This window comes from Entelurus aequoreus, linkage group LG14 (genome assembly GCF_033978785.1).
Source record: "Entelurus aequoreus isolate RoL-2023_Sb linkage group LG14, RoL_Eaeq_v1.1, whole genome shotgun sequence".
Classification (NCBI taxonomy): Eukaryota; Metazoa; Chordata; class Actinopteri; order Syngnathiformes; family Syngnathidae; genus Entelurus; species Entelurus aequoreus.
In genome coordinates this window covers 34,594,611-34,619,985 of record NC_084744.1, presented here as the reverse complement: position 1 = coordinate 34,619,985, position 25,375 = coordinate 34,594,611, and the positions used below count along the sequence as shown (strand labels likewise).

General features: G+C 43.3%; 1 protein-coding gene across 2 annotated transcripts in view; it reads right to left on the bottom strand.

Annotated features, from left to right (window-relative positions):
- Nucleotides 1-19,896: 19,896 nt before the first annotated feature.
- Nucleotides 19,897-25,375, bottom strand: part of xkr4 (XK related 4) — a 43,376-nt gene continuing 37,897 nt past the window's right edge. Inside the window, exons 4-5 of one of the 2 annotated variants that reach the window (XM_062069705.1) lie at nucleotides 21,689-21,751; nucleotides 19,897-21,538 (exon numbers count right to left, since the gene is read on the bottom strand). In XM_062069705.1, the coding sequence (XP_061925689.1) occupies nucleotides 21,154-21,538; nucleotides 21,689-21,751 (448 nt within the window). In that variant the 3' untranslated portion in view covers nucleotides 19,897-21,153. Of the gene's footprint in view, nucleotides 21,752-25,375 lie in introns of both variants that reach the window. The other variant, XM_062069704.1, reaches the window with a different exon arrangement.

The window sequence follows — 25,375 nt, the reverse complement described above, 5'->3', positions numbered from 1 at the left end:
CTACCCTGATCATTGTGTAACTTGGTAGTACTGCACTTACTACCCTGATCATTGTGTAACTTGGTAGTACTGCACTTACTACCCTGATCATTGTGTAACTTGGTAGTACTGCACTTACTACCCTGATCATTGTGTAACTTGGTAGTACTGCACTTACTACCCTGATCATTGTGTAACTTGGTAGTACTGCACTTACTACCCTGATCATTGTGTCACTTGATAGTACTGCACTTACTACCCTGATCATTGTGTAACTTGGTAGTACTGCACTTACTACCCTGATCATTGTGTCACTTGGTAGTACTGCACTTACTACCCTGATCATTGTGTAATTTGGTAGTACTGCACTTACTACCCTGATCATTGTGTAAGTTGGTAGTACTGCACTTACTACCCTGATCATTGTGTAACTTGGTGGTACTGCACTTACTACCCTGATCATTGTGTAACTTGGTAGTACTGCACTTACTACCCTGATCATTGTGTAACTTGGTAGTACTGCGCTTACTACCCTGATCATTGTGTAACTTGGTTGTACTGCACCTACTACCCTGATCATTGTGTAACTTGGTAGTACTGCACTTATTACCCTGATCATTGTGTAACTTGGTAGTACTGCACTTACTACCCTGATCATTGTGTAAGTTGGTAGTACTGCACTTATTACCCTGATCATTGTGTAACTTCATACATTTTTATGCTAGCTTGATTCTAACAGAGACTAATTGTTAGCAAGTACTTTGTACTTCATTTGTTCCCAGTACAGCATGTGATGTAGTACTTGTTGTTGGCAAGTACTACATCACATGTTTCTTGTACTTCTAGTTGTTGTAGTGTACTTGTAGTTGAATTACATTTGTACTACTTGTAGTTTTTTGTAGTTGTGGTACTTAGAGTATTGTATTTTTAGTTGTACTAGTAGTGCACTTGTAATTGTAATAGTTGTAGTTGTGTTATATAGTTTTGATATTTTGTAGTTGTAGTATTGTTTTGTGGTTGTAGTATATTGTAGTTTTTGTAGTTGTAGTAGTGTATTGTAGCTTTTGGTAGTTGTAGTAATATATTATGGTTGTGGTATATTGTAATTTTTGTAGTATATTGTAGTTTTTTGTAGTTGTAGTGTATTGTCATGTTTTGGTAGTTGTAGTAGTGTATCAGTTTCTTGTAGTTGTAGTCTACCGTAGTTTGTTGTAGTAGTAGTAGTACTGTATTATAGTTTCTTGTAGTTGTAGTAATCCCGTGTGAATCATTGAGGTGTTGCTTGCCAAACATGGTCTATTCCAGTCCTGTGCGGGTCTATTCCAGTCTTGTGCAGGTTTATTCCAGTCTTGTGCAGGTCTATTCCAGTCCTGGGCAGATCTGTCCCAGTCCTGTGCATGTCTGAAATAGACTTGTGCAGGTCTATTCCAGTCCTGTGCAGGTCTATTCCAGTCTTGTGCAGGTGTGTCCCAGTCTTGTGCAGGTCTACAGTCTTGCCCATGTGTGTTTGCTAGACATAATGAAGTAGTACTTCCTTAAAGGTGCAGAACAATCAGTCTCAGTTAGCATCAAGTTAGCTTATTAAAGGTTTTGTATAAAAGTGATTTTCAAATCAATGTTGAAGTACTGAGTGCAGTTTTAGTGTATTTATATTTATATATATTTTTTTTTCATGTGACTTTTTATCACATGCCTTTATATTGCACTCAAATGGGATTTGAATAAAACTATTTTTTTAACATCTTTCATTGGACTTCCTTCTTTTGTACCGTGGATCCACACAGTATCAGTCAGTATCATTTGATCGACACAGTATCAATCAGTATAGATTGATCAACACAGTATCAGTCTTTGTGTTTCAGTATCGTCTAATCGACAACAGTATCCGTCCTTGTGTTTCAGTATCCTTTGATCGACAACAGTATCAGTCCTTGTGTTTCAGTATCCTTTGATCGACAACAGTATCAGTCCATGTGTTTCAGTATCGTTTAATCGACAGCGTATCAGTCCATGTGTGTCAGTATCGTTTGATCGACACGTATCATTCCATGTGTTTCAGTATCGTTTGATCGACACAGTATCAGTACATGTGTTTCAGTATCGTTTGATTGATACAGTATCAGTCCTTGACTTTCAATATCGTTTGATCGACACGTATCGGTCCATGTGTTTCAGTATCGTTTGATCGACACAATATCAGTCCATGTGTTTCAGTATCGTTTGATCGCTACAGTATCAGTCCACGTGTTTCAGGATCGTTTGATCGACACAGTATCAGTCCATGTGTTTCAGTATCGTTTGATCGACAATAGTATCAATCCTTGTTTTTCAGTATCGTTTGATCGACACAGTATCAGTCCATGTGTTTCAGTATCGTTTGATCGACACCGTAATAGTCCTTGTGTTTCAGTATCATTTATCGACACAGTATCAGTCCATGTGTTTCAGTATGGTTTGATTGGTACAGTATCAGTCCACGTGTTTTAGTATCATTTGATCGACACAGTATTAGTCCTTGTTTCAGTATCGTTTGATCGACACAGTATCAGTCCATGTGTTTCAGTATCATTTGATCGACACAGTATCAGTCCATGTGTTTCAGTATCGTTTGATCGACACAGTATCTGTCCACGTGTTTCAGTATCGTTTGATCGACACAGTATCAGTCCTTGTATTTCAGTATCGTTTGATCGACACGTATCAGTCCATGTGTTTCAGTATCGTTTGATCGACAATAGTATCAATCCTTGTTTTTCAGTATCGTTTGATCAACACAATATCAGTCCATGTGTTTCAGTATCGTTTGATCGAAACCGTATCAGTCCTTGTTTCAATATGATTTATCGACACAGTATCAGTCCATGTGTTTCAGTATCGTTTGTTTGCCAACGTATCAGTCCACGTGTTTCAGTATCATTTGATCGACACAGTATTAGTCCTTGTTTCAGTATCGTTTGATCGACACAGTATCAGTCCATGTGTTTCAGTATCGTTTGATCGACACTGTATCAGTCCTTGTGTTTCAGTATCATTTGTCGACACAGTATCAGTCCATGTGTTTCAGTATCGTTTGATTGCCAACGTATCAGTCCTTGTTTCAGTATCGTTTGAGCGACAACAGCATCAGTCCTTGTTTCAGTATCGTTTGACCGACACAGTATTAGTCCTTGTGTTTCAGCATCGTTTGATCGACAACAGTATCAGTCCTTGTGTCTCAGTTAGCATGCGTCCCAGAAGGAAGCTAACATGCTACAATAAATGAAAAAGTTAATGGAATGTGATTATTTCACAATTCTAGTCAATATTTCCAGATATTATTTGACAATTGAATTATTTGACACTGAAAGTAACTTTTTCACAATGTAATTATTTGACAAATGAATTCCTTATTCCACAATTTGTATTTTATTGAACAATTTGCTGAGTTCATGATTGAGCCTGATTATTATTTCACAATTGTAGTCAATATTTCACAATTTATTTGACAATTAAAATAATTGTTTCGCTGTAATATTTCGACATTTAATTAATTGTTTTTCCTTCATTTATTTTGTTATTCTTTAATTTTGTACTTCATCATTTACTTTTTCTCCATGAAAGGAATTATTTCACAATTTAATTTTTTACTCATTTAATTTGTTCATGATTTATTTCTAATTATTTCACAATTTGATTCAATATTTTAAGATTTAATTATTCAACCATGGAATTATTTCTCATTTGAGTTATTTTACTATTATTTTTGAATGAAGTCTTTTTTTATTGACTCGGACCAAAAAAAACTGGAGTATTTATGAAAGTACGGACTCTTATTTACTCACTTTAGTCTGAGTAGAACTTTATTTTGAAAGGTCAAATAGTCAAGACAATCTAACACTTCCAAGATGGTGCCAAGTAAAGAAATCCATCATTTTGGAGGTTTTAAACGTACACAAAAATGCTAGCATAAACCGTTAGCATGAGAAGGAAGAGTTAGCTTACCTTCAAGATCCCGTCTTTGTGGACTTGTCTCCTCCAGCCTGGTCTGTCCTGGGCTTGTTCCGGGTACACGTCCCAAGCCCTGAGACCCGGAGCCAGCGGGTGACGGGGCCGTCTCTGGGATTTAAGGGCGACGTACAACTGCCATCGTTAAACGCTTCAGCACACTTTGCTAACGAGTCTCTGACCAACTGGCATCTCTTGAAAACTGAGGTGGTCCAGGGAGTCCAAAGCCCTGGATCTCCAAAGACTCTTATCAGATCTTCACCCCCAGATATGGACCAGTACTGCCGCCCTAACCTGGCCATCCGACGTCCATCCATCCATCCATTTTCTACCGCTTATTCCCTTTGGGGTGGCGGGGGGCGCTGGGCGGAAGGCGGGGTACACCCTGGACAAGTCACCAGGCCATCCCACGTGACCGAGAGAAATTCCGGAGTGATCCGACAAAGATTTCTTGGAACAACAATCTACGGCAAGTCCTTTGCCAAACTAAGTCTGGTCCCAGGCACCACTGTTTGGTAGTTAAAGACTAAGTCCTTTGAGATGAGAAAGACCGCATTGACCACTGGAGGGAGCTCTTCAGCCGGCTTCTAAACCTTGCACCCTAAAGACCCCACACTCAAAACCACCGCCCACCACCTCCCTGGAACCAGCCGAGGAAAATGCCACTCTTCCAAAGATGAAGACCGGCAAAGACCCTGGCACATGTGGGGTCACTGCTGGGACGCCGAAGTCCGGGGAGGACAACACCAGACAAATAACTTAGGTATGGGTCCATGAGACTTCTGAAGACTGAGAATCATTCTGCCCTTCTGGAAAAGACCACCTTATTTGTAGCAACCACAGGACTCTCCATACCCGCACCCTACTCTCCAGTACTGCCTGCCACCATAAGTCCGCGCTGCTGAGAACAACCTGTATGCCTAACAGACCCACCATAGACCACATCTCTGGCTCATGGAAAAGTACATCTATGTGGCATTCATCGACCTTAAAGCTGCCTTTGACACGGTGGACCATGGACCACTCTGGAACCGGAGCTCCTCCCAAAATAACCCCCCCTCTATGGCAGCTGTATCATCGTGCTGAGAACTGTGTGTGGACCGAAGAGACTCGGACTAGTTCCCCAGCATTAGTGGTGGGAGACAAGGCTGGGTCAGGTCTGGTCAGGTTGGATCGCCCCCCCCCTCCCTTCCTCCAAGCTATTCAACTGCGTCATTGACCACCTAAAGACCAGGATGACCTAGGTGTACCACTGGGCACTTGCACACCTGCTGGTGACGCCCTCAGCACCTTTGACAAGGGAGTCTTAACGTCAGCCGGGCGAAGTCTGAACTTTGGCACATAGATGACGGTCCCGACCCACCACCCTTCCAGTTCCATGTTACCCCGGTTCTTGTCTCCACCTTTAAACACCTTGGATCTACAAATCCAAAATTGGCGACCGGAGACCAGAGGTGGACTCTCTGGAGGCCCTGAGACAACCATATGTTTCCAGAAACCTGGCCCCCGAGGACCAGGTGACACGGTTTGTCCCTGGAGTCTAGGAGAATGGGGAGAATGACTCCGAGATCCGAGGGCAGGACACAACAAATCCCTGCCTCTGGACTTGCAGCAATGTGGGGGATCCCGAGGCGTTCCCAGGCCAGCCGGGAGACATAGTCTCCCCAACGTGTCCTGGGTCTTCCCCGTGGCCTCCTACCGGTCGGACGTGCCCTAAACACCTCCCTAGGGAGGCGTTCGGGTGGCATCCTGACCAGATGCCCGAACCACCTCATCTGGCTCCTCTCCATGTGGAAGAACAGTGGCTTTACTTTGATCTACTCCCGGATGGCAGATCTTCTCACCCTATCTCTAAGGGAGAGACCCACCACCCGGCGGAGGAAACTCATTTCGGCCGCTTGTACCCGTGATCTTGTCCTTTCAGTCATAACCCAAAGCTCATGACCATAGGTGAGGATGGGAACGTAGATCGACCGGTAAATTGAGAGCTTTGCCTTCCGGCTCAGCTCCTTCTTCACCACAACGGATCGATACAGCGTCCGCATTACTGAAGACGCCGCACCGATCCATCCGCCTGTCGATCTCACCATCCACTCTTCCCTCACTCGTGAACAAGACTCCGAGGTACTTGAACTCCTCCACTTGGGGCAAGATCTCCTCCCAAACCCGGAGATGGCACGCCACCCTTTTCCGGGCGAGAACCATGGACTCGGACTTGGAGGTGCTGATTCCCATCCCAGTCGCTTCACACTCGGCTGCGAACCGATCCAGTGAGAGCTGAAGATCCTGGCCAGATGAAGCCATCAGGACCACATCATCTGCAAAAAGCAGAGACCTAATCCTGCAACCACCAAACCAGATCCCCTCAACGCCTTGAATGCGCCTAGAAATTCTGTCCATAAAAGTTCAGAACAGAATGGGTGACAAAGGGCAGCCTTGGCGGAGTCCAACCCTCACTGGAAACGTGTCCGACTTACTGCCGGCAATGCGGACCAAGCTCTGACACTGATCATACAGGGAGTGGACCGCCACAATCAGACAGTCCGATACCCCATACTCTCTGAGCACTCCCCACAGGACTTCCCGAGGGACACGGTCCAATGCCTTCTCCAAGTCCACAAAGCACATGTAGACTGGTTGGGCAAACTCCCATGCACCCTCAAGGACCCTGCCCAGAGTATAGAGCTGGTCCACAGTTCCACGACCAGGACCAAAACCACACTGTTCCTCCTGAATCCGAGGTTGGACTATCCGGCGTAGCCTCCTCTCCAGTACACCTGAATAGACCTTACCTCTCCGGTACACCTGAATAGACCTTACCTCTCCGGTACACCTGAATAGACCTTACCTCTCCGGTACACCTGAATAGACCTTACCTCTCCAGTACACCTGAATAGACCTTACCTCTCCAGTACACCTGAATAGACCTTACCTTTCCAGTACACTTGAATAGACCTCACCTCTCCAGTACACCTGAGTAGACCTTACCTCTCCAGTACACCTAAATAAACCTCACCTCTCCAGTACACCTGAATAGACCAAACCGGGAAGTCTGAGGACTGTGATCCCAGAAAAGTACTGACAAGCGGTAGAAAATGGATGGATGGAGGGATAGTCTGAGTAGAACTTTATTTTGAAGTGTCAAATAGTAAAGACAATCTACAGGAAGTTCACTTAATGAAACATCTTGAACTTTATTTTTTAAACCTCTTCAGGGTTTAAGTCCAAAACGCGAAAAAGAAAGTTAAAATAAATACAGTAAAAAAATTTAATATATAAAAAATAGGAAAAAACTAATTAAATAACCAAAAAGAACATAAATACAACATTTAAGAATAAAAACAAAAGAAAAAAGAAAATAATTGAAGTCCAAAAATAAAATAAAAAAATGAAAATAAAAAATAATAAAATAAATAAAAGAAAAGAAAAGAAAAAACAAACCAAAAAAATGTGTAAAGTCCAAAAATAAAATGAATAAAAAAATCTAATCAAATAAAAAATTAAATGCACAAATAAAGTCCAAAAAGAAAAAAAAATTAAAATAACTATGGTAAATGAATAAGTCAAAAAATATAATAATAAAAACTAAGAAAAAACAAATTAAATAACAAATAAAGTCTAAAAAGAACATAAATACAATTTAAAGAATAACAAAACAAATAATGATAAAATAAATAATTGACATACAAAAAGAAATTAAGAAATAACATTTTTTAAATGTCCAAAAATAAAATAATTTAAAAATGAAAATAAAAAAATACAATAAAATAAATTACGAATATGAATAAAATAGTCCAAAAAGAAAATGAAATGAATGAAAAATTCAAATAAAAAACTAAATAAAACAATTTAAGTCTAAAAATAAAAGAAAAAACTAAATAAAGTCCCAAAAGTTCGAATAAATAATAATAAAGTTAATAAATAAAAATACATAAAATCAAATACATTAAAAATAAGGAAAAAACAAAATCATAAAGTCTAAAAAAGAACATCAATACAATATTTTTAAGAATAAAAAACAAAAGAAAACAATTAAATAATAATACAATTATTGAAGTCCAAAAAGAAAATAAGAAATAAAGAAATTTAAAAAATAAAGTCCAAAAATAAAATAATTAAAAAATGAAAATAAAAAAGTTAATAAATAAAAAATAATAATAAAAAGGAATAAAATAAAAAAATAAATGAATGACAAATAAAATTAAATAAAAAACTAAATACACATATAATTAAAGTCCAAAAAGAAGTTGAGTGATTTGAAATATTTATTGATATATTTCATTGATCATGTACATTTCACACGCAGCATCAAACTTACAAACATTTCACTCACTTCCACTCACCTTCTCACTCATTCATTGACTGTCAAAATAAAAGTACTACAATTAGTTGACTGCCAAACTAAAAGTACTACGATTAGTTGACTGTCAAACTAAAAGTACTACAATTAGTTGACTGTTAAACTAAAAGTACTACGATTAGTTGACTGTCAAACTAAAAGTACTACGATTAGTTGACTGTCAAACTAAAAGTACTACCATTATTGACTGTTAACTCTTGCGACAGCTGGCAGTTTTTCAGAATAAAATCTACAGATGATGTTTCTATTTCAGTGCCTTCTCCTCGATAATAAATTGTGCTCTTATTGTCTGGAACAAATTCATCAAAATGAGTTTTTTTTTGTTTCGGTTTTGACGACATGCGTGGCGATACTGAACTAGCGATACCGCCGATACCAGATCTCAAATCAAAGTATTGATACTTTAGTTCAGGGGTGTCCAAACTTTTTCCTCCCCATACTGACAGGAAACATTCAAAAACATGCGGCGGCCATTTTGATATTTTGTGCTTTTTAATGGTGCCGAGTCTCCGAAGCCGTGACTTTTAGGTGTAACGCTACAAAATGAGCTACACAGCTAGCCTAAAACATTAGCATGCGCACATTAAAATGCCAACGCTTAGCATTTGTGCTAACGATGGTACGCTAACAGTTAGCATGTCTCACATTTCAAGTAACATGGCTGCGGAATTCGAGAAAAAAGTGTAAAATGTGCACAAAAAAAAGTTAGCACTTGAATGCTAACGTTAGCATGCTAACAGTTAAGAAGCTAGCACATGACTGCGTGAGAAGAAATAGTAAAATGCAGAATTTGTTGGTGTCGACATCGTGCAAGCAGCCCATAATAATCATAATCATAACAAAAATAATAATCATAATAATAATAATAATCATAACAATAATAATGATAATCATAATCATACCAATAATAATAACAATAATAATAATAATAATCATAACAATAATGATAATAATAATAATAATGATAATAATAATCATAACAATAATAATGATAATCATAATCATACTAATAATAATCATAACAATAATGATAATAATAATAATAATAATAATGATAATAATAATCATAACAATAATAATGATAATCATAATCCTACCAATAATAATAACAATAATAATAATCATAACAATAATGATAATAATAATGATAATAACAATAATCGTAGCAATAATAATAATAATGATAATAATAATAATAATAACAATAATAATAATAATCATAATAATAAGATAGTGTCACTGTTACATAAATTCTGCCTTATATAAATATTCATGTTCAAATTACACATTTAACACTTTTTTATGGATGTTGTCATTTTACTAATTCATTCATTCATAAGTTAGTATGTTTTATTTTGTAATGAACTAAACACTCTTCTTCATTGATTCATCATTTTCAAAAATGTTTAAAAAAAATTATTTTTATACAGATACATTTTTTTAAGCCGCCCTTTAGGCAACAAAAATGTGCATTTAAAAAAAAAATCTGTTTAAAAAAAAAAAGTTATGTTATGTTGTCATTTTACTATTTCATTCATTCATAAGTTAGTATGTTTTATTTTGTCATGAACTAAACAATTCTTGCCGACTCTTCTTTTTTGATTCATAATTTTTAAAAAATGTGTTACATTTTTTATTTTTATTAGGATGAATTTTTTTAAGCCGCCCTTTATGCAACAAAAATTAGCTTTTTTTTTTTTCCTAAATCTGTTTAAAAAAAAGAAGTAATATAATTATGTTATGTTGTCATTTTACTATTTCATTCATTCATAAGTTAGTATGTTTTATTTTGTCATGAACTAAACAAACTTTGTTAACATTTGAAGTATATTTTATTTTGAGAGCTTCTAATATTTTACACGACTAAACTTTTTCCACCAGGAAGATTTTCATGTTTTTCTATTTAAAAAAAAAACTATAAAGAAATATGATAAACATTTAAAAACATAACTGACTAACTTTATTATTATTATTATTATTACTTTTTAAATGTCAGCTTTGTATCATTAATTTCCATTTTGACTGTTTTGAGAACATAGAAAACCACTTTTCACACGTGTGCGGACACTCTAGTTACTGAATATTTGCACCAAGTATCGTCGGTATCGCCAATAGCAGCCTGGACTCGACTTGGTATCGGATCGGTAAGACAACCAGTGGTATGGCACATGACTGGGACATTTGTCCGTGTGTTCGTCTTATTTACACGTTTCTACTCCGGCATATAAAAATGTAACACAACCTAAGCCCCGCCTCCAACCTCATTTGAATATCTGACAGTAGAGCTGCCACCATCTTGTGGACCACGTGAGTAAACCAAGTCAATGACCACGGCGCAGTATTTTTATATGTGACCCAATCCAGACCACCTCTTTCCACTCATGGCGCAAAAAAACCAACACAGAAAGCCAAACCAGGAGTGTTCTTACAAAGACCTTGGTCCAACCAGGAGTGTTCTCACAAAGACCTTGAAAGTACTCCAAGTCCAAAGACAGGATGACAAGGTACACACAAACAGGAAGTACACACAAACAGGAAGTACACACATGAATGAACTATTTAGTCTCTTCACATCCTGAAGGATTTCCTCAAAGGCTTCTTGTTGTCATTTTGGCACAAACGAGATCCACGCATATCATTTGCATAAATTATACACCACCACCTCATTAACATAATCAATAAAAATGATACACCACCTCATTAACATAATTAATATCAAAGCGTCGTTCCAGTGAAAGAATCAATTCTTCCCAAAATAAACTGGAAACAGGATTGTGTAATAATGGTCTCATGTATGCAAAGTGCGCTGGACCAGGACCAGGACCAGGACCAGGTCTTCATACCATTAAGAGTAGACCTTGGTACCACTAAGGTAACACCTATTGTGGGACCACCTTGGTACCCAAAAGGGACCAACCTCGTACCACAAAGAGACCACCTTTTGTGGTACCACCATGTTACAAACAAGGGACCACACCTTGTGGGACCACCTTTTTTTTTTAAACCAAAGTGGGTTAGGGTACCACGAAAAGGCCATCTCTTGAGGGACCACCTTGGTACCAAAAAGTGGCCAACTATTTTGAGACCACCTTGGTACCCCAAAAGGGACCACACCTTGGGGGACCACCTTTTTTTTTTTTAAACCAAACTGAGACTAACGTGGTACCACAAAAAGGCCATCTTTTGAGGGACCACCTTGGGACCCCAAAAGGCACCAACTTAGACCACCTTATGTGGGACCACCTTGGTACCACAAAGTGGTCATCTATTTTAAGACCACCTTGGGACCCTAAAAGGGACCAACTTTTTGTGGGACCACTTTGTTACCCAAACGGGACTTATTTTGTACCACGAAGACACCACCCTTTGTGGGACCACCTTGGTACTACAGCTTCGTACCACAAAGGGACCACCTTGGTACCACCAAATGGTCATCTATTTTGAAACCGCCTTGGTACCCCAAAAGGAACCAACTTAGTACCAAGTACAGACCACCTTTTGTGGGACCACCTTGGTACTACAAAGCAGCCACTTTGATACCACAGAGGGACTAGCTTGGTACCACAAAGGGACCACCTTTTGTGGGACCCAAAAGGGACTCATATGGTACTACAAAGCGCCCACCTTGAAACCAGAGGGATGAGCTTGGTACCACAAAAGGACCACCTTGGTACAAAAAGAAGAAATTTTGGTACCACAAAGACACCACTCTTTGTAGGACCACCTTGTTACGACCAAGGGCCACACTTTGAGGGACCATCTTTGTACCAAAAAGGGACCGACTTGGTACCAAGAACAGACCACCTTTGTGGGACCACTTTGGTACCCAAAATGGACTAATTTTGTACAACAAAGAGACCACCTTTGTGGCACCACTTTGGTACCCAAAAGGGACTAATCTTGGTACACACTTTGAGGGACCATCTTTGTACCAAAAAGGGACCGACTTGGTACCAAGAACAGACCACCTTTGTGGCACCACTTTGGTACCCAAAAGGGACTAATCTTGGTACACACTTTGAGGGACCATCTTTGTACCAAAAAGGGACCGACTTGGTACCAAGAACAGACCACCTTTGTGGGACCACTTTGGTACCCAAAATGGACTAATTTTATACAACAAAGAGACCACCTTTGTGGCACCACTTTGGTACCCAAAAGGGACTAATCTTGGTACACACTTTGAGGGACCATCTTTGTACCAAAAAGGGACCGACTTGGTACCAAGAACAGACCACCTTTGTGGCACCACTTTGGTACCCAAAAGGGACTAATCTTGGTACACACTTTGAGGGACCATCTTTGTACCAAAAAGGGACTAACTTGGTACCACGAAAAGGCCATCTTTTGAGGGACCACCTTGGTACCACAAAGTGGCCATCTATTTTGAAACCACCTTGGTACCCCAAAAGGAACCAACTTAGTACCCCAAAAGAGGCCACCTTTTGTGGGACCACCTTGGTACCAAAAGGGACTAATTTTGTATGACGAAGAGGCCACCTTTTGTGGGACCACATTGGTACTACAAAGGGCCACACTTTGAGGGACCATCTTTGTACCAAAAAGGGACCTACTTGGTACCAAGAACAGACCACTTTTTGTGGGACCACTTTGGTACCCAAAAGGGACTAATCTTGTACCACAAAGAGACCACCTTTGTGGGACCACTTTGGTACCCAAAAGGGACTAATCTTATACCACAAAGAGAACACCTTTGTGGGACCACTTTGGTACCCAAAAGGGACTAATCTTGTACCACAAAGAGACACTTTGAGGGACCATCTTTGTACCAAAAAGGGACCGACTTGGTACCAAGAACAGACCACCTTTGTGGGACCACTTTGGTACCCAAAATGGACTAATTTTGTACAACAAAGAGACCACCTTTGTGGCACCACTTTGGTACCCAAAAGGGACTAATCTTGGTACACACTTTGAGGGACCATCTTTGTACCAAAAAGGGACCGACTTGGTACCAAGAACAGACCACCTTTGTGGCACCACTTTGGTACCCAAAAGGGACTAATCTTGGTACACACTTTGAGGGACCATCTTTGTACCAAAAAGGGACTAACTTGGTACCACGAAAAGGCCATCTTTTGAGGGACCACCTTGGTACCACAAAGTGGCCATCTATTTTGAAACCACCTTGGTACCCCAAAAGGAACCAACTTAGTACCCCAAAAGAGGCCACCTTTTGTGGGACCACCTTGGTACCAAAAGGGACTAATTTTGTATGACGAAGAGGCCACCTTTTGTGGGACCACATTGGTACTACAAAGGGCCACACTTTGAGGGACCATCTTTGTACCAAAAAGGGACCTACTTGGTACCAAGAACAGACCACTTTTTGTGGGACCACTTTGGTACCCAAAAGGGACTAATCTTGTACCACAAAGAGACCACCTTTGTGGGACCACTTTGGTACCCAAAAGGGACTAATCTTATACCACAAAGAGAACACCTTTGTGGGACCACTTTGGTACCCAAAAGGGACTAATCTTGTACCACAAAGAGAACACCTTTGTGGGACCACTTTGGTACCAAAAAGGGACTAATCTTATACCACAAAGAGAACACCTTTGTGGGACCACTTTGGTACCCAAAAGGGACTAATCTTGTACCACAAAGAGACCACCTTTGTGGGACCACTTTGGTACCCAAAAGGGACTAATCTTGTACCACAAAGAGAACACCTTTGTGGGACCACTTTGGTACCCAAAAGGGACTAATCTTGTACCACAAAGAGACCACCTTTGTGGGACCACCTTGGTACCCAAAAGGGACTAATCTTGTACCACAAAGAGAACACCTTTGTGGGACCACTTTGGTGCCCAAAAGGGACTAATCTTGTACCACAAAGAGACCACCTTTGTGGGACCACTTTTGTACCCAAAAGGGACTAATCTTGTACCACAAAGAGAACACCTTTGTGGGACCACTTTGGTACCCAAAAGGGATTAATCTTATACCACAAAGAGAACACCTTTGTGGGACCACTTTGGTACCCAAAAGGGACTAATCTTGTACCACAAAGAGACCACCTTTGTGGGACCACCTTTGTACCCAAAAGGGACTAATCTTGTACCACAAAGAGACCACCTTTGTGGGACCACTTTGGTACCCAAAAGGGACTAATCTTGTACCACAAAGAGACCACCTTTGTGGGACCACTTTGGTACCCAAAAGGGACTAATCTTGTACCACAAAGAGAACACCTTTGTGGGACCACCTTGGTACCCAAAAGGGACTAATCTTGTACCACAAAGAGACCACCTTTGTGGGACCACTTTGGTACCCAAAAGGGACTAATCTTGTACCACAAAGAGACCACCTTTGTGGGACCACTTTGGTACCCAAAAGGAACTAATTGTGTACCACGAAGCTCATTTTGTGGGACCACCTTGATACTACAAAGCACCCACCCTGATACCAGTGGGACTAGCTTTGTCCTACAAATCTTCGTACCAAAAAGGGACTGACTTGGTACCACAAAAGGGACCATCTTTTGTGGGTCCACCTTTGTACCAAAAGAAGAAATATTGGTCCCACAAAGAGACCACCCTTTGAGGGACCACCTTGGTACCACAAAGTGGCCATCTATTTTGAGACTACCTTGGCACCCAAAAGGGACCAACTTAGTACCCCAAAAGAGGCCACCTTGGTACCAAAAAGGGACTAATTTTGTACCACAAAGGAACCACCTTTTGTGGGACCATCCTGGTACTACAAAGCGCCCACCTTGATACCACAGAAGGACTAGCCTGGTACCACCAAAGCACCACCTTTTGTGGGTCCATCTTGGTACCAAAAGAATAAATCTTGGTACCACAAAGGGACCACCTTTTAACGACCAAGGGGCCACACTTTGAGGGACCATCTTTGTTCCAAAAAGGGACTAACTTGGCACCAAGAACAGACCACCTCTTGTGGGACCACCTTGGTACAACCAAGGGACCACACTTTGACGGACCAACTTTGTACCTAACTTGGTACCACCAAGGAACCACACTTTGAGGGACCAACTTTGTACCTAACTTAGTACCACCAAGGGACCACACTTTGAGGGACCAACTTTGTACCTAACTTGGTACCACCAAGGGAGCACCCTTTAAAGGACCACTTTGGTACTTCAAAGCGCCCACCTGGATACCAAAGACGGACTACTTTTTGAGACACCACATTTTGTGTGACCACCTTGGTACTACCTTGATACTACCTTGGTAACACATTGGTACCACCTTGATACTACCTTGGTACTACCTTGATACTACCTTGGTACCACATTGGTACTACCTTGATACCACATTTGTACTAGCTTGATATTACCTTGCTACCACCTTGATAGTACCTTGATACCATCTTGGTACTACCTTGGTACCATCTTGATACTACCTTGGTACTACCTTGATACTACCTTGATACCACATTTGTACTAGCTTGATATTACCTTGCTACCACCTTGATAGTACCTTGGTACTACCTTGGTACCATCTTGATACTACCTTGGTACTACCTTGATACTACCTTGATACCACATTTGTACTACCTTGGTACTACCTTGATATTACCTTGCTACCACCTTGATAGTACCTTGATACCACCTTGGTACTACCTTGGTACCATCTTGATACTACCTTGATACCAGATTTGTACTACCTTGATACCACATTTGTACTACCTTGGTACTACCTTGATACCACCTTGGTACTACCTTGATACCACATTTGTACTACCTTGATACTACCTTGATATTACCTTGCTACCACCTTGGTACCACCTTGATACTACCTTGGTACCACCTTGATACTACCTTGATACCACATGTGTACTACCTTGGTACTACCTTGATACCACATTTGTACTACCTTGGTACTACCTTGGTACCACCTTGATATTAACTTGCTACCACCTTGATACTACATTGGTACCACATTGGTACTACCTTGGTACCACCTTGGTACTACCTTGGTAACACCTTGATACTACCTTGGTACCACATTGGTACTACCTTGGTACCACCTTGATACTACCTTGGTACCACCTTGATACTACCTTGATACCACCTTGGTACTACCTTGATACCACATTTGTACTACCTTGATACTACCTTGGTGGTACCACCTTGATATTAACTTGCTACCACCTTGATACTACCTTGGTACCACCTTGGTACTACCTTGGTACGACCTTGATATTAACTTGCTACCACCTTGATACTACCTTGGTACCACCTTGGTACTACCTTGGTAACACCTTGATACTACCTTTGTACCATATTGGTACTACCTTGGTAACACCTTGATACTACCTTGGTACAACCTTCATACTACCTTGGTACCAAATTGGTAATACCTTGGTAACACCTTGGTACTACCTTGGTACCACATTGGTACTTCCTTGATACCACCTTGGTACTACCTTGGTACCACCTTGATACTACCTTGGTACCACCTTGGTACCACCTTGATACTACCTTGGTACCACCTTGATATTAACTTGCTACCACCTTGATACTACCTTGGTACCACATTGGTACTACCTTGGTACCACCTTGGTACTACCTTGGTACCACCTTGATACTACCTTGGTACCACCTTGATACTACCTTGATACCACGTGTACTACCTTGATACCACATTTGTACTACCTTGATACTACCTTGGTACCACCTTGATATTAACTTGCTACCACCTTGATACTACCTTGGTACCACCTTGATATTAACTTGCTACCACCTTGATATTAACTTGCTACCACCTTGATACTACCTTGGTACCACCTTGGTACTACCTTGGTAACACCTTGATACTACCTTGGTACCACCTTGGTACAACCTTGATACTACCTTGGTGCCAAATTGGTAATACCTTGGTAACACCTTGGTACTACCTTGGTACCACATTGGTACTTCCTTGATACCACCTTGGTACTACCTTGGTACCACCTTGATACTACCTTGGTACTACCTTGGTACCATCTTGATACTACCTTGGTACTACCTTGATACTACTTTGGTACTACCTTGATACTACCTTGGTATTAACTTGCTACCACCTTGATACTACCTTGGTACCAAGGTGGTACCAGGGTAGTACCAAGGTGGTACCGTGGGCCCTCAGAAGTCAGAATTTTCTGCTTAACAAAGTTGCAACTTAACGATGCGAGCAGGAAGTTGGTGATGTTAGGGTGAGTAGCAGTTACCATGGCAACACAAAGGGGTGAGTAGCAGTTACCATGGCAACGCAAAGGGGTGAGTAGCAGTTACCATGGCAACGCAAAGGGGTGAGTAGCAGTTACCACGGCAACGCAAAGGGGTGAGTAGCAGTTACCACGGCAACACAGAGGGGTGAGTAGCAGTTACCACGGCAACGCAAAGGGGTGAGTAGCAGTTACCACGGCAACGCAAAGGGGTGAGTAGCAGTTACCACGGCAACACAGAGGGGTGAGTAGCAGTTACCACGGCAACACAAAGGGGTGAGTAGCAGTTACCATGGCAACGCAAAGGTGATCACACTTGCTTGTGGTCGTGATGGTACTTCCAGGAACTATTTGGTCCAATTCCAATGGAAACACACTATTTGGTGGAACAAAGTCCAGGAGGGAACCATGGTTGCACAGGACACACACACACACACACACACTCTTATTTTGGCGGGGTGGAGCTGCCCCTCCCCCACCCCTCATAGGAGCCGTCACAGTACTTCAATATTTGCTACTTTCATACTTGTTTTCTTCCAGGAAGTAGTCTTTGCCATTACCTTGCCTCTTGTTGCGCCCCACAAAGTGTTTGTACTGCAAGTATTGCACATACCAGTCCGTTCTGACTCACCCTCATTCTAATTCCATTCATCATTTTCAAAAAAAAATCGCCATGTAAAATTGCTAATGCTAATCGGTAGCATGTCTAGGGTGTATCCCATGTAAATTAGCATGGAGCTAGCACCGCCTCATTCCATCAGGCATGGAAAATGACAACAAAAAGGTATCAAAATGTGGCACCGTTTGATTTTAGGTGAGTCGGCGTTGGGTCGGTACCGATAAAGTACTAGAAAAAGTTAGCATGTTCACAGTACTGTACATCCTCCTCGCTTCCTTGACTCCTTTCCTCTTTCCTTCCCAGTCTAGTCTCCTCACTTTCTGTGCTTGGCGCTCCGTGGAAAGACAGGACCAAGTAGATCCATGTCCGCCTCCACAAGCCTATTCTCCATCTTCTAGCCCATAAGAATCCACTTTTTCAAGACACAGAACACATTAGCCATGTTTTTGTGTTCATGACACCTTTTAGTGTCGCACAAATGTACTGTCAATCGAATAATGCTAACGTTAGCATGCTAACGGTTAGCATGCGTCACGCACCAACTTATATGACTGAGCTGTACGGCAGCAAAATTGGCCAAAAAGTTAGCATGGCAACGTTAAAATGCTAACAGTTAGCATATGTCACGTACAGACTTATATGACTGAGGTGTATGGTGGAAAAATTGGCAAAAAAGTTAGCATGCTAACAGTTAGCATATCACATACCAACTTATATGACTCAGGTGTACGGCGGCAAAATTGTCTTAAAAAGTTAGCATGCTAACATGCTAATGTTTGGATGCTAACAGTTAGCATATGTCACTTATAGCATGCTAACTTGCCAATGTTTGGATGCTAACAGTTAGCATATGTCACTTATAGCATGCTAACACTAATGTTTGGATGCTAACAGTTAGCATATGTCACTTATAGCATGCTAACAGGCTAATGTTTGGATGCTAACAGTTAGCATATGTCACTTACAGCATGCTAACACGCTAATGTTTGGATGCTGACAGTTAATGTATGTCACTTATAGCATGCTAACACACTAATGTTTGGATGCTAACAGTTAACATATGTCACTTATATAGCATGCTAACACGCTAATGTTTGGATGCTAACAGTTAGCATATGTCACGTATAGCATGCTAACAGGCTAATGTTTGGATGCTAACAGTTAGCATATGTCACTTATAGCATGCTAACAGGCTAATGTTTGGATGCTAACAGTTAGCATATGTCACTTACAGCATGCTAACACGCTAATGTTTGGATGCTAACAGTTAATATATGTCACTTATAGCATGCTAACACACTAATGTTTGGATGCTAACACTTAGCATATGTCACTTATAGCATGCTAACAGGCTAATGTTTGGATGCTAACAGTTAGCATATGTCACTTACAGCATGCTAACACGCTAATTTTTGGATGCTAAGAGTTAGCATATGTCACGTATAGCATGCTAACAGGCTAATGTTTGGATGCTAACAGTTAGCATATGTCACTTATAGCATGCTAACACGCTAACGTTTGGATGCTAACACTTAGCACATGTCACGTACCAACTTATATGACTGAGGTGTATGGCGAAAAAATCTAAGTCTAAGACTAGATGTGACCAATCTAAGTCTAAGACTAGATGTAACAATCTAAGTCTAAGACTAGATGTGACCAATCTAAGTCAAAGACTAGATGTGACCAATCTAAGTCTAAGACTAGATGTGACCAATCTAAGTCTAAGACAAGATGTGACCAATCTAAGTCTAAGACTAGATGTGACCAATCTAAGTCTAAGACTAGATGTGACCAATCTAAGTCTAAGACTAGATGTGACCGATCTAAGTCTAAGACTAGATGTGACCAATCTAAGTCTAAGACTAGATGTGACCAATCTAAGTCTAAGACTAGATGTGACCAATCTAAGTCTAAGACTAGATGTGACCAATCTAAGTCCAAGACTAGATGTGACCAATCTAAGTTTAAGACTAGATGTGACCAATCCAAGTCTAAGACTAGATGTGACCAATCTAAGTCTATGAGCACGAACGCGGGTCCCGCACCTCCAGTTGAAGACCTGTAAAGTGGATTCTTATGAGTTAAAATGAGATACTGTAGTTCTTTCAAGATGTTGGAGTTTTTTCTTCTGGTTCAGGATCTTAAAAAGTCGACACTTGTGGGAAAACCAGCAGAAGGTTTTTTGGCACTGAGAGCAGGAACAGAATCCAACAAATTATCCTGGATGTGGTGATCCCAACCAACCTGGATCAACATATCCTTTCAGAGTCTGAATCCAACAGCAACTTATCCTGGATGTGTTGACCCTGAGTCGACCAATCTGGATCAACATATCCTCTCGGGGTCTGAATCCAACAGCAACTTATCTTGGATGTGTTGATCCCGAGTCGACTAACCTCGATCAAAATATCCTCTCAGGGTCTGAATCCAAGAGCAACTTATCCTAGATGTGCTGATCCCGAGTCGACCAACCTGGATCAATATATCTTCTCAGGGTCTGAATCCAACAGCAACTTATCCTGGATGTGTTGATCCCGAGTCAACCAATCTGGAACCACATATCCGCATGGGGTCTGAATCCAAAAGCAACTTATCCTAGATGTGCTGATCCCGAGTCGACCAACCTGGATCAATATATCTTCTCAGGGTCTGAATCCAACAGCAACTTATCCTGGATGTGCTGATCCCGAGTCGACTAACCTCAATCAAAATATCCACTCAGGGTCTGAATCCAACAACAACTTATCCTGGAGGTGTTGACCCCAACCAACCTAGGTCAAAGTGTTCTCTCAGGGTCTGAATCCAACAACTTATCCTGGATGTGCTGACCCCGACCAACCTGGATCAACACATGGTCTCAGGTTTTGGCTTGTATCCCACAGGACTTCCCTGATGAGACTCGGTAAAAAAAAAAAATATTCTCCTCTCCTGAGAGCAGAGAGCAGGTCCACCATCTTCTTTCAGACCAGTAGGAACCTTTTATTGCTAGAGTCGTCGTTGCTGCTCACTACAACGTGGTTTCGTACTCCAACCTCTCCTGGACCAGAGCGTCATCCTTATACTGCAGGCGCGGCGTCACGGAGCAGTCGATGGCCAGGATGGCTTTGCGTATGCCCCGGTCCAGGACGTGGCGCTCCCAGGCCGGGTAGCGGTTCCTGCACAGGTCGATCTTGATGACCGTCTCCTCAAGGCGAGGAGCGCGAGACAACGTCGTGGACGGCACGGCGCGTCGCACCTGGAACACCGGCACGCAGCCGTCCCTTTCCGAGTGCTTGGCGTCACGCTCCAGCGTGGTGGCGGCGGTGCCCGGGTTGGAGCGCAGGGAGTCGGCGGCGCCCTCGGACGGCAGCGCTGAGAAGTGGGCGGCGGCGTCCGGGTCCAGGCGCTGGCGGCTGGGCGAGTGCGGGAAGCGCGGGCCGTTGGGGTGAAAGAAGGCGTAGTACATGAGCAGGAACAGCACCCCCGTCAGGAAACTGCTGAAGATGACGCACAGCGCCGGCACCGCCAAGGAGTCGGTGGCGGCGGGAGCGCGGTAAACGTACCACAATGCACTGAGGGCGGCGTTCTCCCCCAGGATCACAGAGTAGTAAATGAACAGACGACACCTGCAACAGACAAACAATAAAAGCATTAAAACAAGACAGTCAAAAATATAAAAATGAACTAAGCTTTTCTAAAAAGGTATGTTTTTAGCCCCTTTTTTCATCCACCGGGGAGCGGCAGCTTCAAAAGCTCTGTCCCCCCATGGTCTTGAGCCGTGTCCTGGGTGGGTGAGGAGGTCAGTGAAGTAAGTGGGGACAGACAGTGGTAGGTGTGCCGGAAGACCTTGTACTCAATGCGGGCGAAGATAGTGAGCCGGTGAATGGTGCAGAGGATGGGGGTGATGGGCTCGTATTTCCACACCCTCATCAGGACCCTGGCAGCGCTGTCCTGAACATACTGCTGCTTTCGGAGGCTCCTGCCAGGGATCCGGATGGGGAGTGCGTTACAGTAATCCAACCTGGAGGAGACAAAGGCACGGACGAGCTTCTCTGCAGCTGGAAGGGACAGAGTTTGGAGAAGTTTTGAAGATGTGGGTGACACAAACCTGACCCCAAGGTTGGTAACGGAGGGAGAGACGGGAAAGTTGAGGCCAAAAAAATGAAATCAAGGTTACGTGGGGAAGAACGGAGTTGTTGAGGGATACCGGTTTGGATGGCTCCATACGTTTATCTCCCCCTGGCAGGAGCTGAGACGGGCAACAGTGGCAGAGGTGGACCCAGAGGGGGAGACCAAGGTGGAGTTGTGTGTCGTCAGCATAGTCTGCTGGCGACACACCCGAGGGGAAGCATGTAGATGGTGTTTGTTTGTTTGTCACCTGAGTCGCCTCAGGATGACCCTCAGAAGCATGAGATTGCTATTGGGAGGTTCTGAAGTTCACCAAAAGAGTTGCCAAGTTCCGATGATATCGCTCTTACATCAGCGCTGGGCACCGTCGCCAGAGGTTTTCGGCAAATTCTTGTCGTCTTCACCCTTTCCCGTCAGATGAAGCCACCTTCGGAGAGCAGGGTGGTTACCGGATCGGAACCAACTCGATCGATCAACTCGCCATGCAATCATCCATAGGAGATGCCTCACTCCCCCGTCTCATCTCCTGAACATCCCACAAAACCAACCCTCAAGAGGAGTCCTCGTTGTCGAAGAAAGACCTCACCGACCCCAACTGTTTCTGTAGATGGTGAAGAGGGTTGGACTGAGCACAGAGCCCCGGGGGACCCCACGGGTGACAGTGTGGGGGCGAGACTTAGCATCCTGTCAGTGAGGTAGGAGTGGAACCAGTGACGGGCAATCTCAGAGAGCCGGATGAAGTACTGGAGACGGTGGGGGAAGATCTTGTGGTCAATAGTGTCAAACGCAGCAGAGAGGTCGAGAAGAAGGATGAGGGTGGAGGACCCCGAGTCAGAGGCCAAAAGCAGATCATTGGTGACTCTGATGAGAGCTGTTTCTGTGGTGGGGAAGGAGCGGACACCGGAATGTACCTTCTACATTAAGGTTCTACCCTCTGCATTGAGAGTCTACCCTCGGCATTGAGAGTCTACCCTCGGCATTGAGAGTCTACCCTCGGCATTGAGAGTCTACCCTCGGCATTGAGAGTCTACCCTCTGCATTGAGAGTCTACACTGCATTGAGAGTCTACCCTCGGCATTGAGAGTCTACCCTCGGCATTGAGAGTCTACCCTCGGCATTGAGAGTCTACCCTCGGCATTGATAGTCTACCCTCGGCATTGATAGTCTACCCTCTGCATTGGGAGTCTACCCTCTGCATTGGGAGTTTACCCTCGGCACTGAGAGTCTACCCTCGGCACTGAGAGTCTACCCTCTGCATTGAGAGTCTACCCTCTGCATTGAGAGTCTACCCTCGGCATTGAGAGTCTACCCTCGGCATTGAGAGTCTACACTCGGCATTGAGAGTCTACCCTCGGCATTGAGAGTCTACCCTCGGCATTGAGAGTCTACCCTCGGCATTGAGAGTCTACCCTCGGCATTGAGGGTCCTACCCTCTGCATTGAGGGTCCTACCCTCTGCATTTAGGTCCTACCCTCTGCATTGAGAGTCTACCCTCTGCATTGAGAGTCTACCCTCTGCATTGAGAGTCTACACTCGGCATTGAGAGTCTACACTCGGCATTGAGAGTCTACCCTCTGCATTGAGAGTCTACCCTCGGCATTGAGAGTCTACCCTCGGCATTGAGAGTCTACCCTCTGCATTTAGGTCCTACCCTCTGCATTTAGGTCCTACCCTCTGCATTGAGAGTCTACCCTCGGCATTGAGAGTCTACCCTCGGCATTGAGAGTCTACCCTCGGCATTGAGAGTCTACCCTCGGCATTGAGAGTCTACCCTCGGCATTGAGAGTCTACCCTCTGCATTGAGAGTCTACCCTCGGCTTTGAGAGGCTACCCTCGGCATTGAGAGTCTACCCTCGGCATTGAGAGTCTACCCTCGGCTTTGAGAGTCTACCCTCGGCATTGAGAGTCTACCCTCGGCATTGAGAGTCTACCCTCGGCATTGAGAGTCTACCCTCGGCATTGAGAGTCTACACTCTGCATTGAGAGTCTACACTCTGCATTGAGAGTCTACCCTCGGCATTGAGAGTCTACCCTCGGCATTGAGAGTCTACCCTCGGCATTGAGAGTCTACCCTCGGCATTGAGAGTCTACCCTCTGCATTGAGAGTCTACCCTCTGCATTGAGAGTCTACCCTCGGCATTGAGAGTCTACCCTCGGCATTGAGAGTCTACCCTCTGCATTGAGAGTCTACCCTCGGCATTGAGAGTCTACCCTCTGCATTGAGAGTCTACCCTCGGCATTGAGAGTCTACCCTCGGCATTGAGAGTCTACCCTCGGCATTGAGAGTCTACACTCTGCATTGAGAGTCTACACTCTGCATTGAGAGTCTACCCTCTGCATTGAGAGTCTACACTCTGCATTGAGAGTCTACCCTCTGCATTGAGAGTCTACACTCGGCATTGAGAGTCTACCCTCGGCATTGAGAGTCTACACTCTGCATTGAGAGTCCACCCTCGGCATTGAGAGTCCACCCTCGGCATTGAGAGTCCACCCTCGGCATTGAGAGTCCACCCTCGGCATTGAGAGTCCACCCTCGGCATTGAGAGTCCACCCTCGGCATTGAGAGTCCACCCTCGGCATTGAGAGTCCACCCTCGGCATTGAGAGTCCACCCTCGGCATTGAGAGTCCACCCTCTGCATTGAGAGTCTACCCTCTGCATTGAGAGTCTACACTCGGCATTGAGAGTCTACCCTCGGCATTGAGAGTCCACCCTCGGCATTGAGAGTCCACCCTCTGCATTGAGAGTCCACACTCGGCATTGAGAGTCTACACTCGGCATTGAGAGTCTACCCTCGGCATTGAGAGTCTACCCTCGGCATTGAGAGTCTACCCTCGGCATTGAGAGTCTACCCTCGGCATTGAGAGTCTACCCTCGGCATTGAGAGTCTACACTCGGCATTGAGAGTCTACCCTCGGCATTGAGAGTCTACCCTCGGCATTGAGAGTCTACCCTCTGCATTGAGAGTCTACCCTCTGCATTGAGAGTCTACCCTCGGCATTGAGAGTCTACACTCGGCATTGAGAGTCTACCCTCTGCATTGAGAGTCTACCCTCTGCATTGAGAGTCTACCCTCGGCATTGAGAGTCTACACTCGGCATTGAGAGTCTACCCTCTGCATTG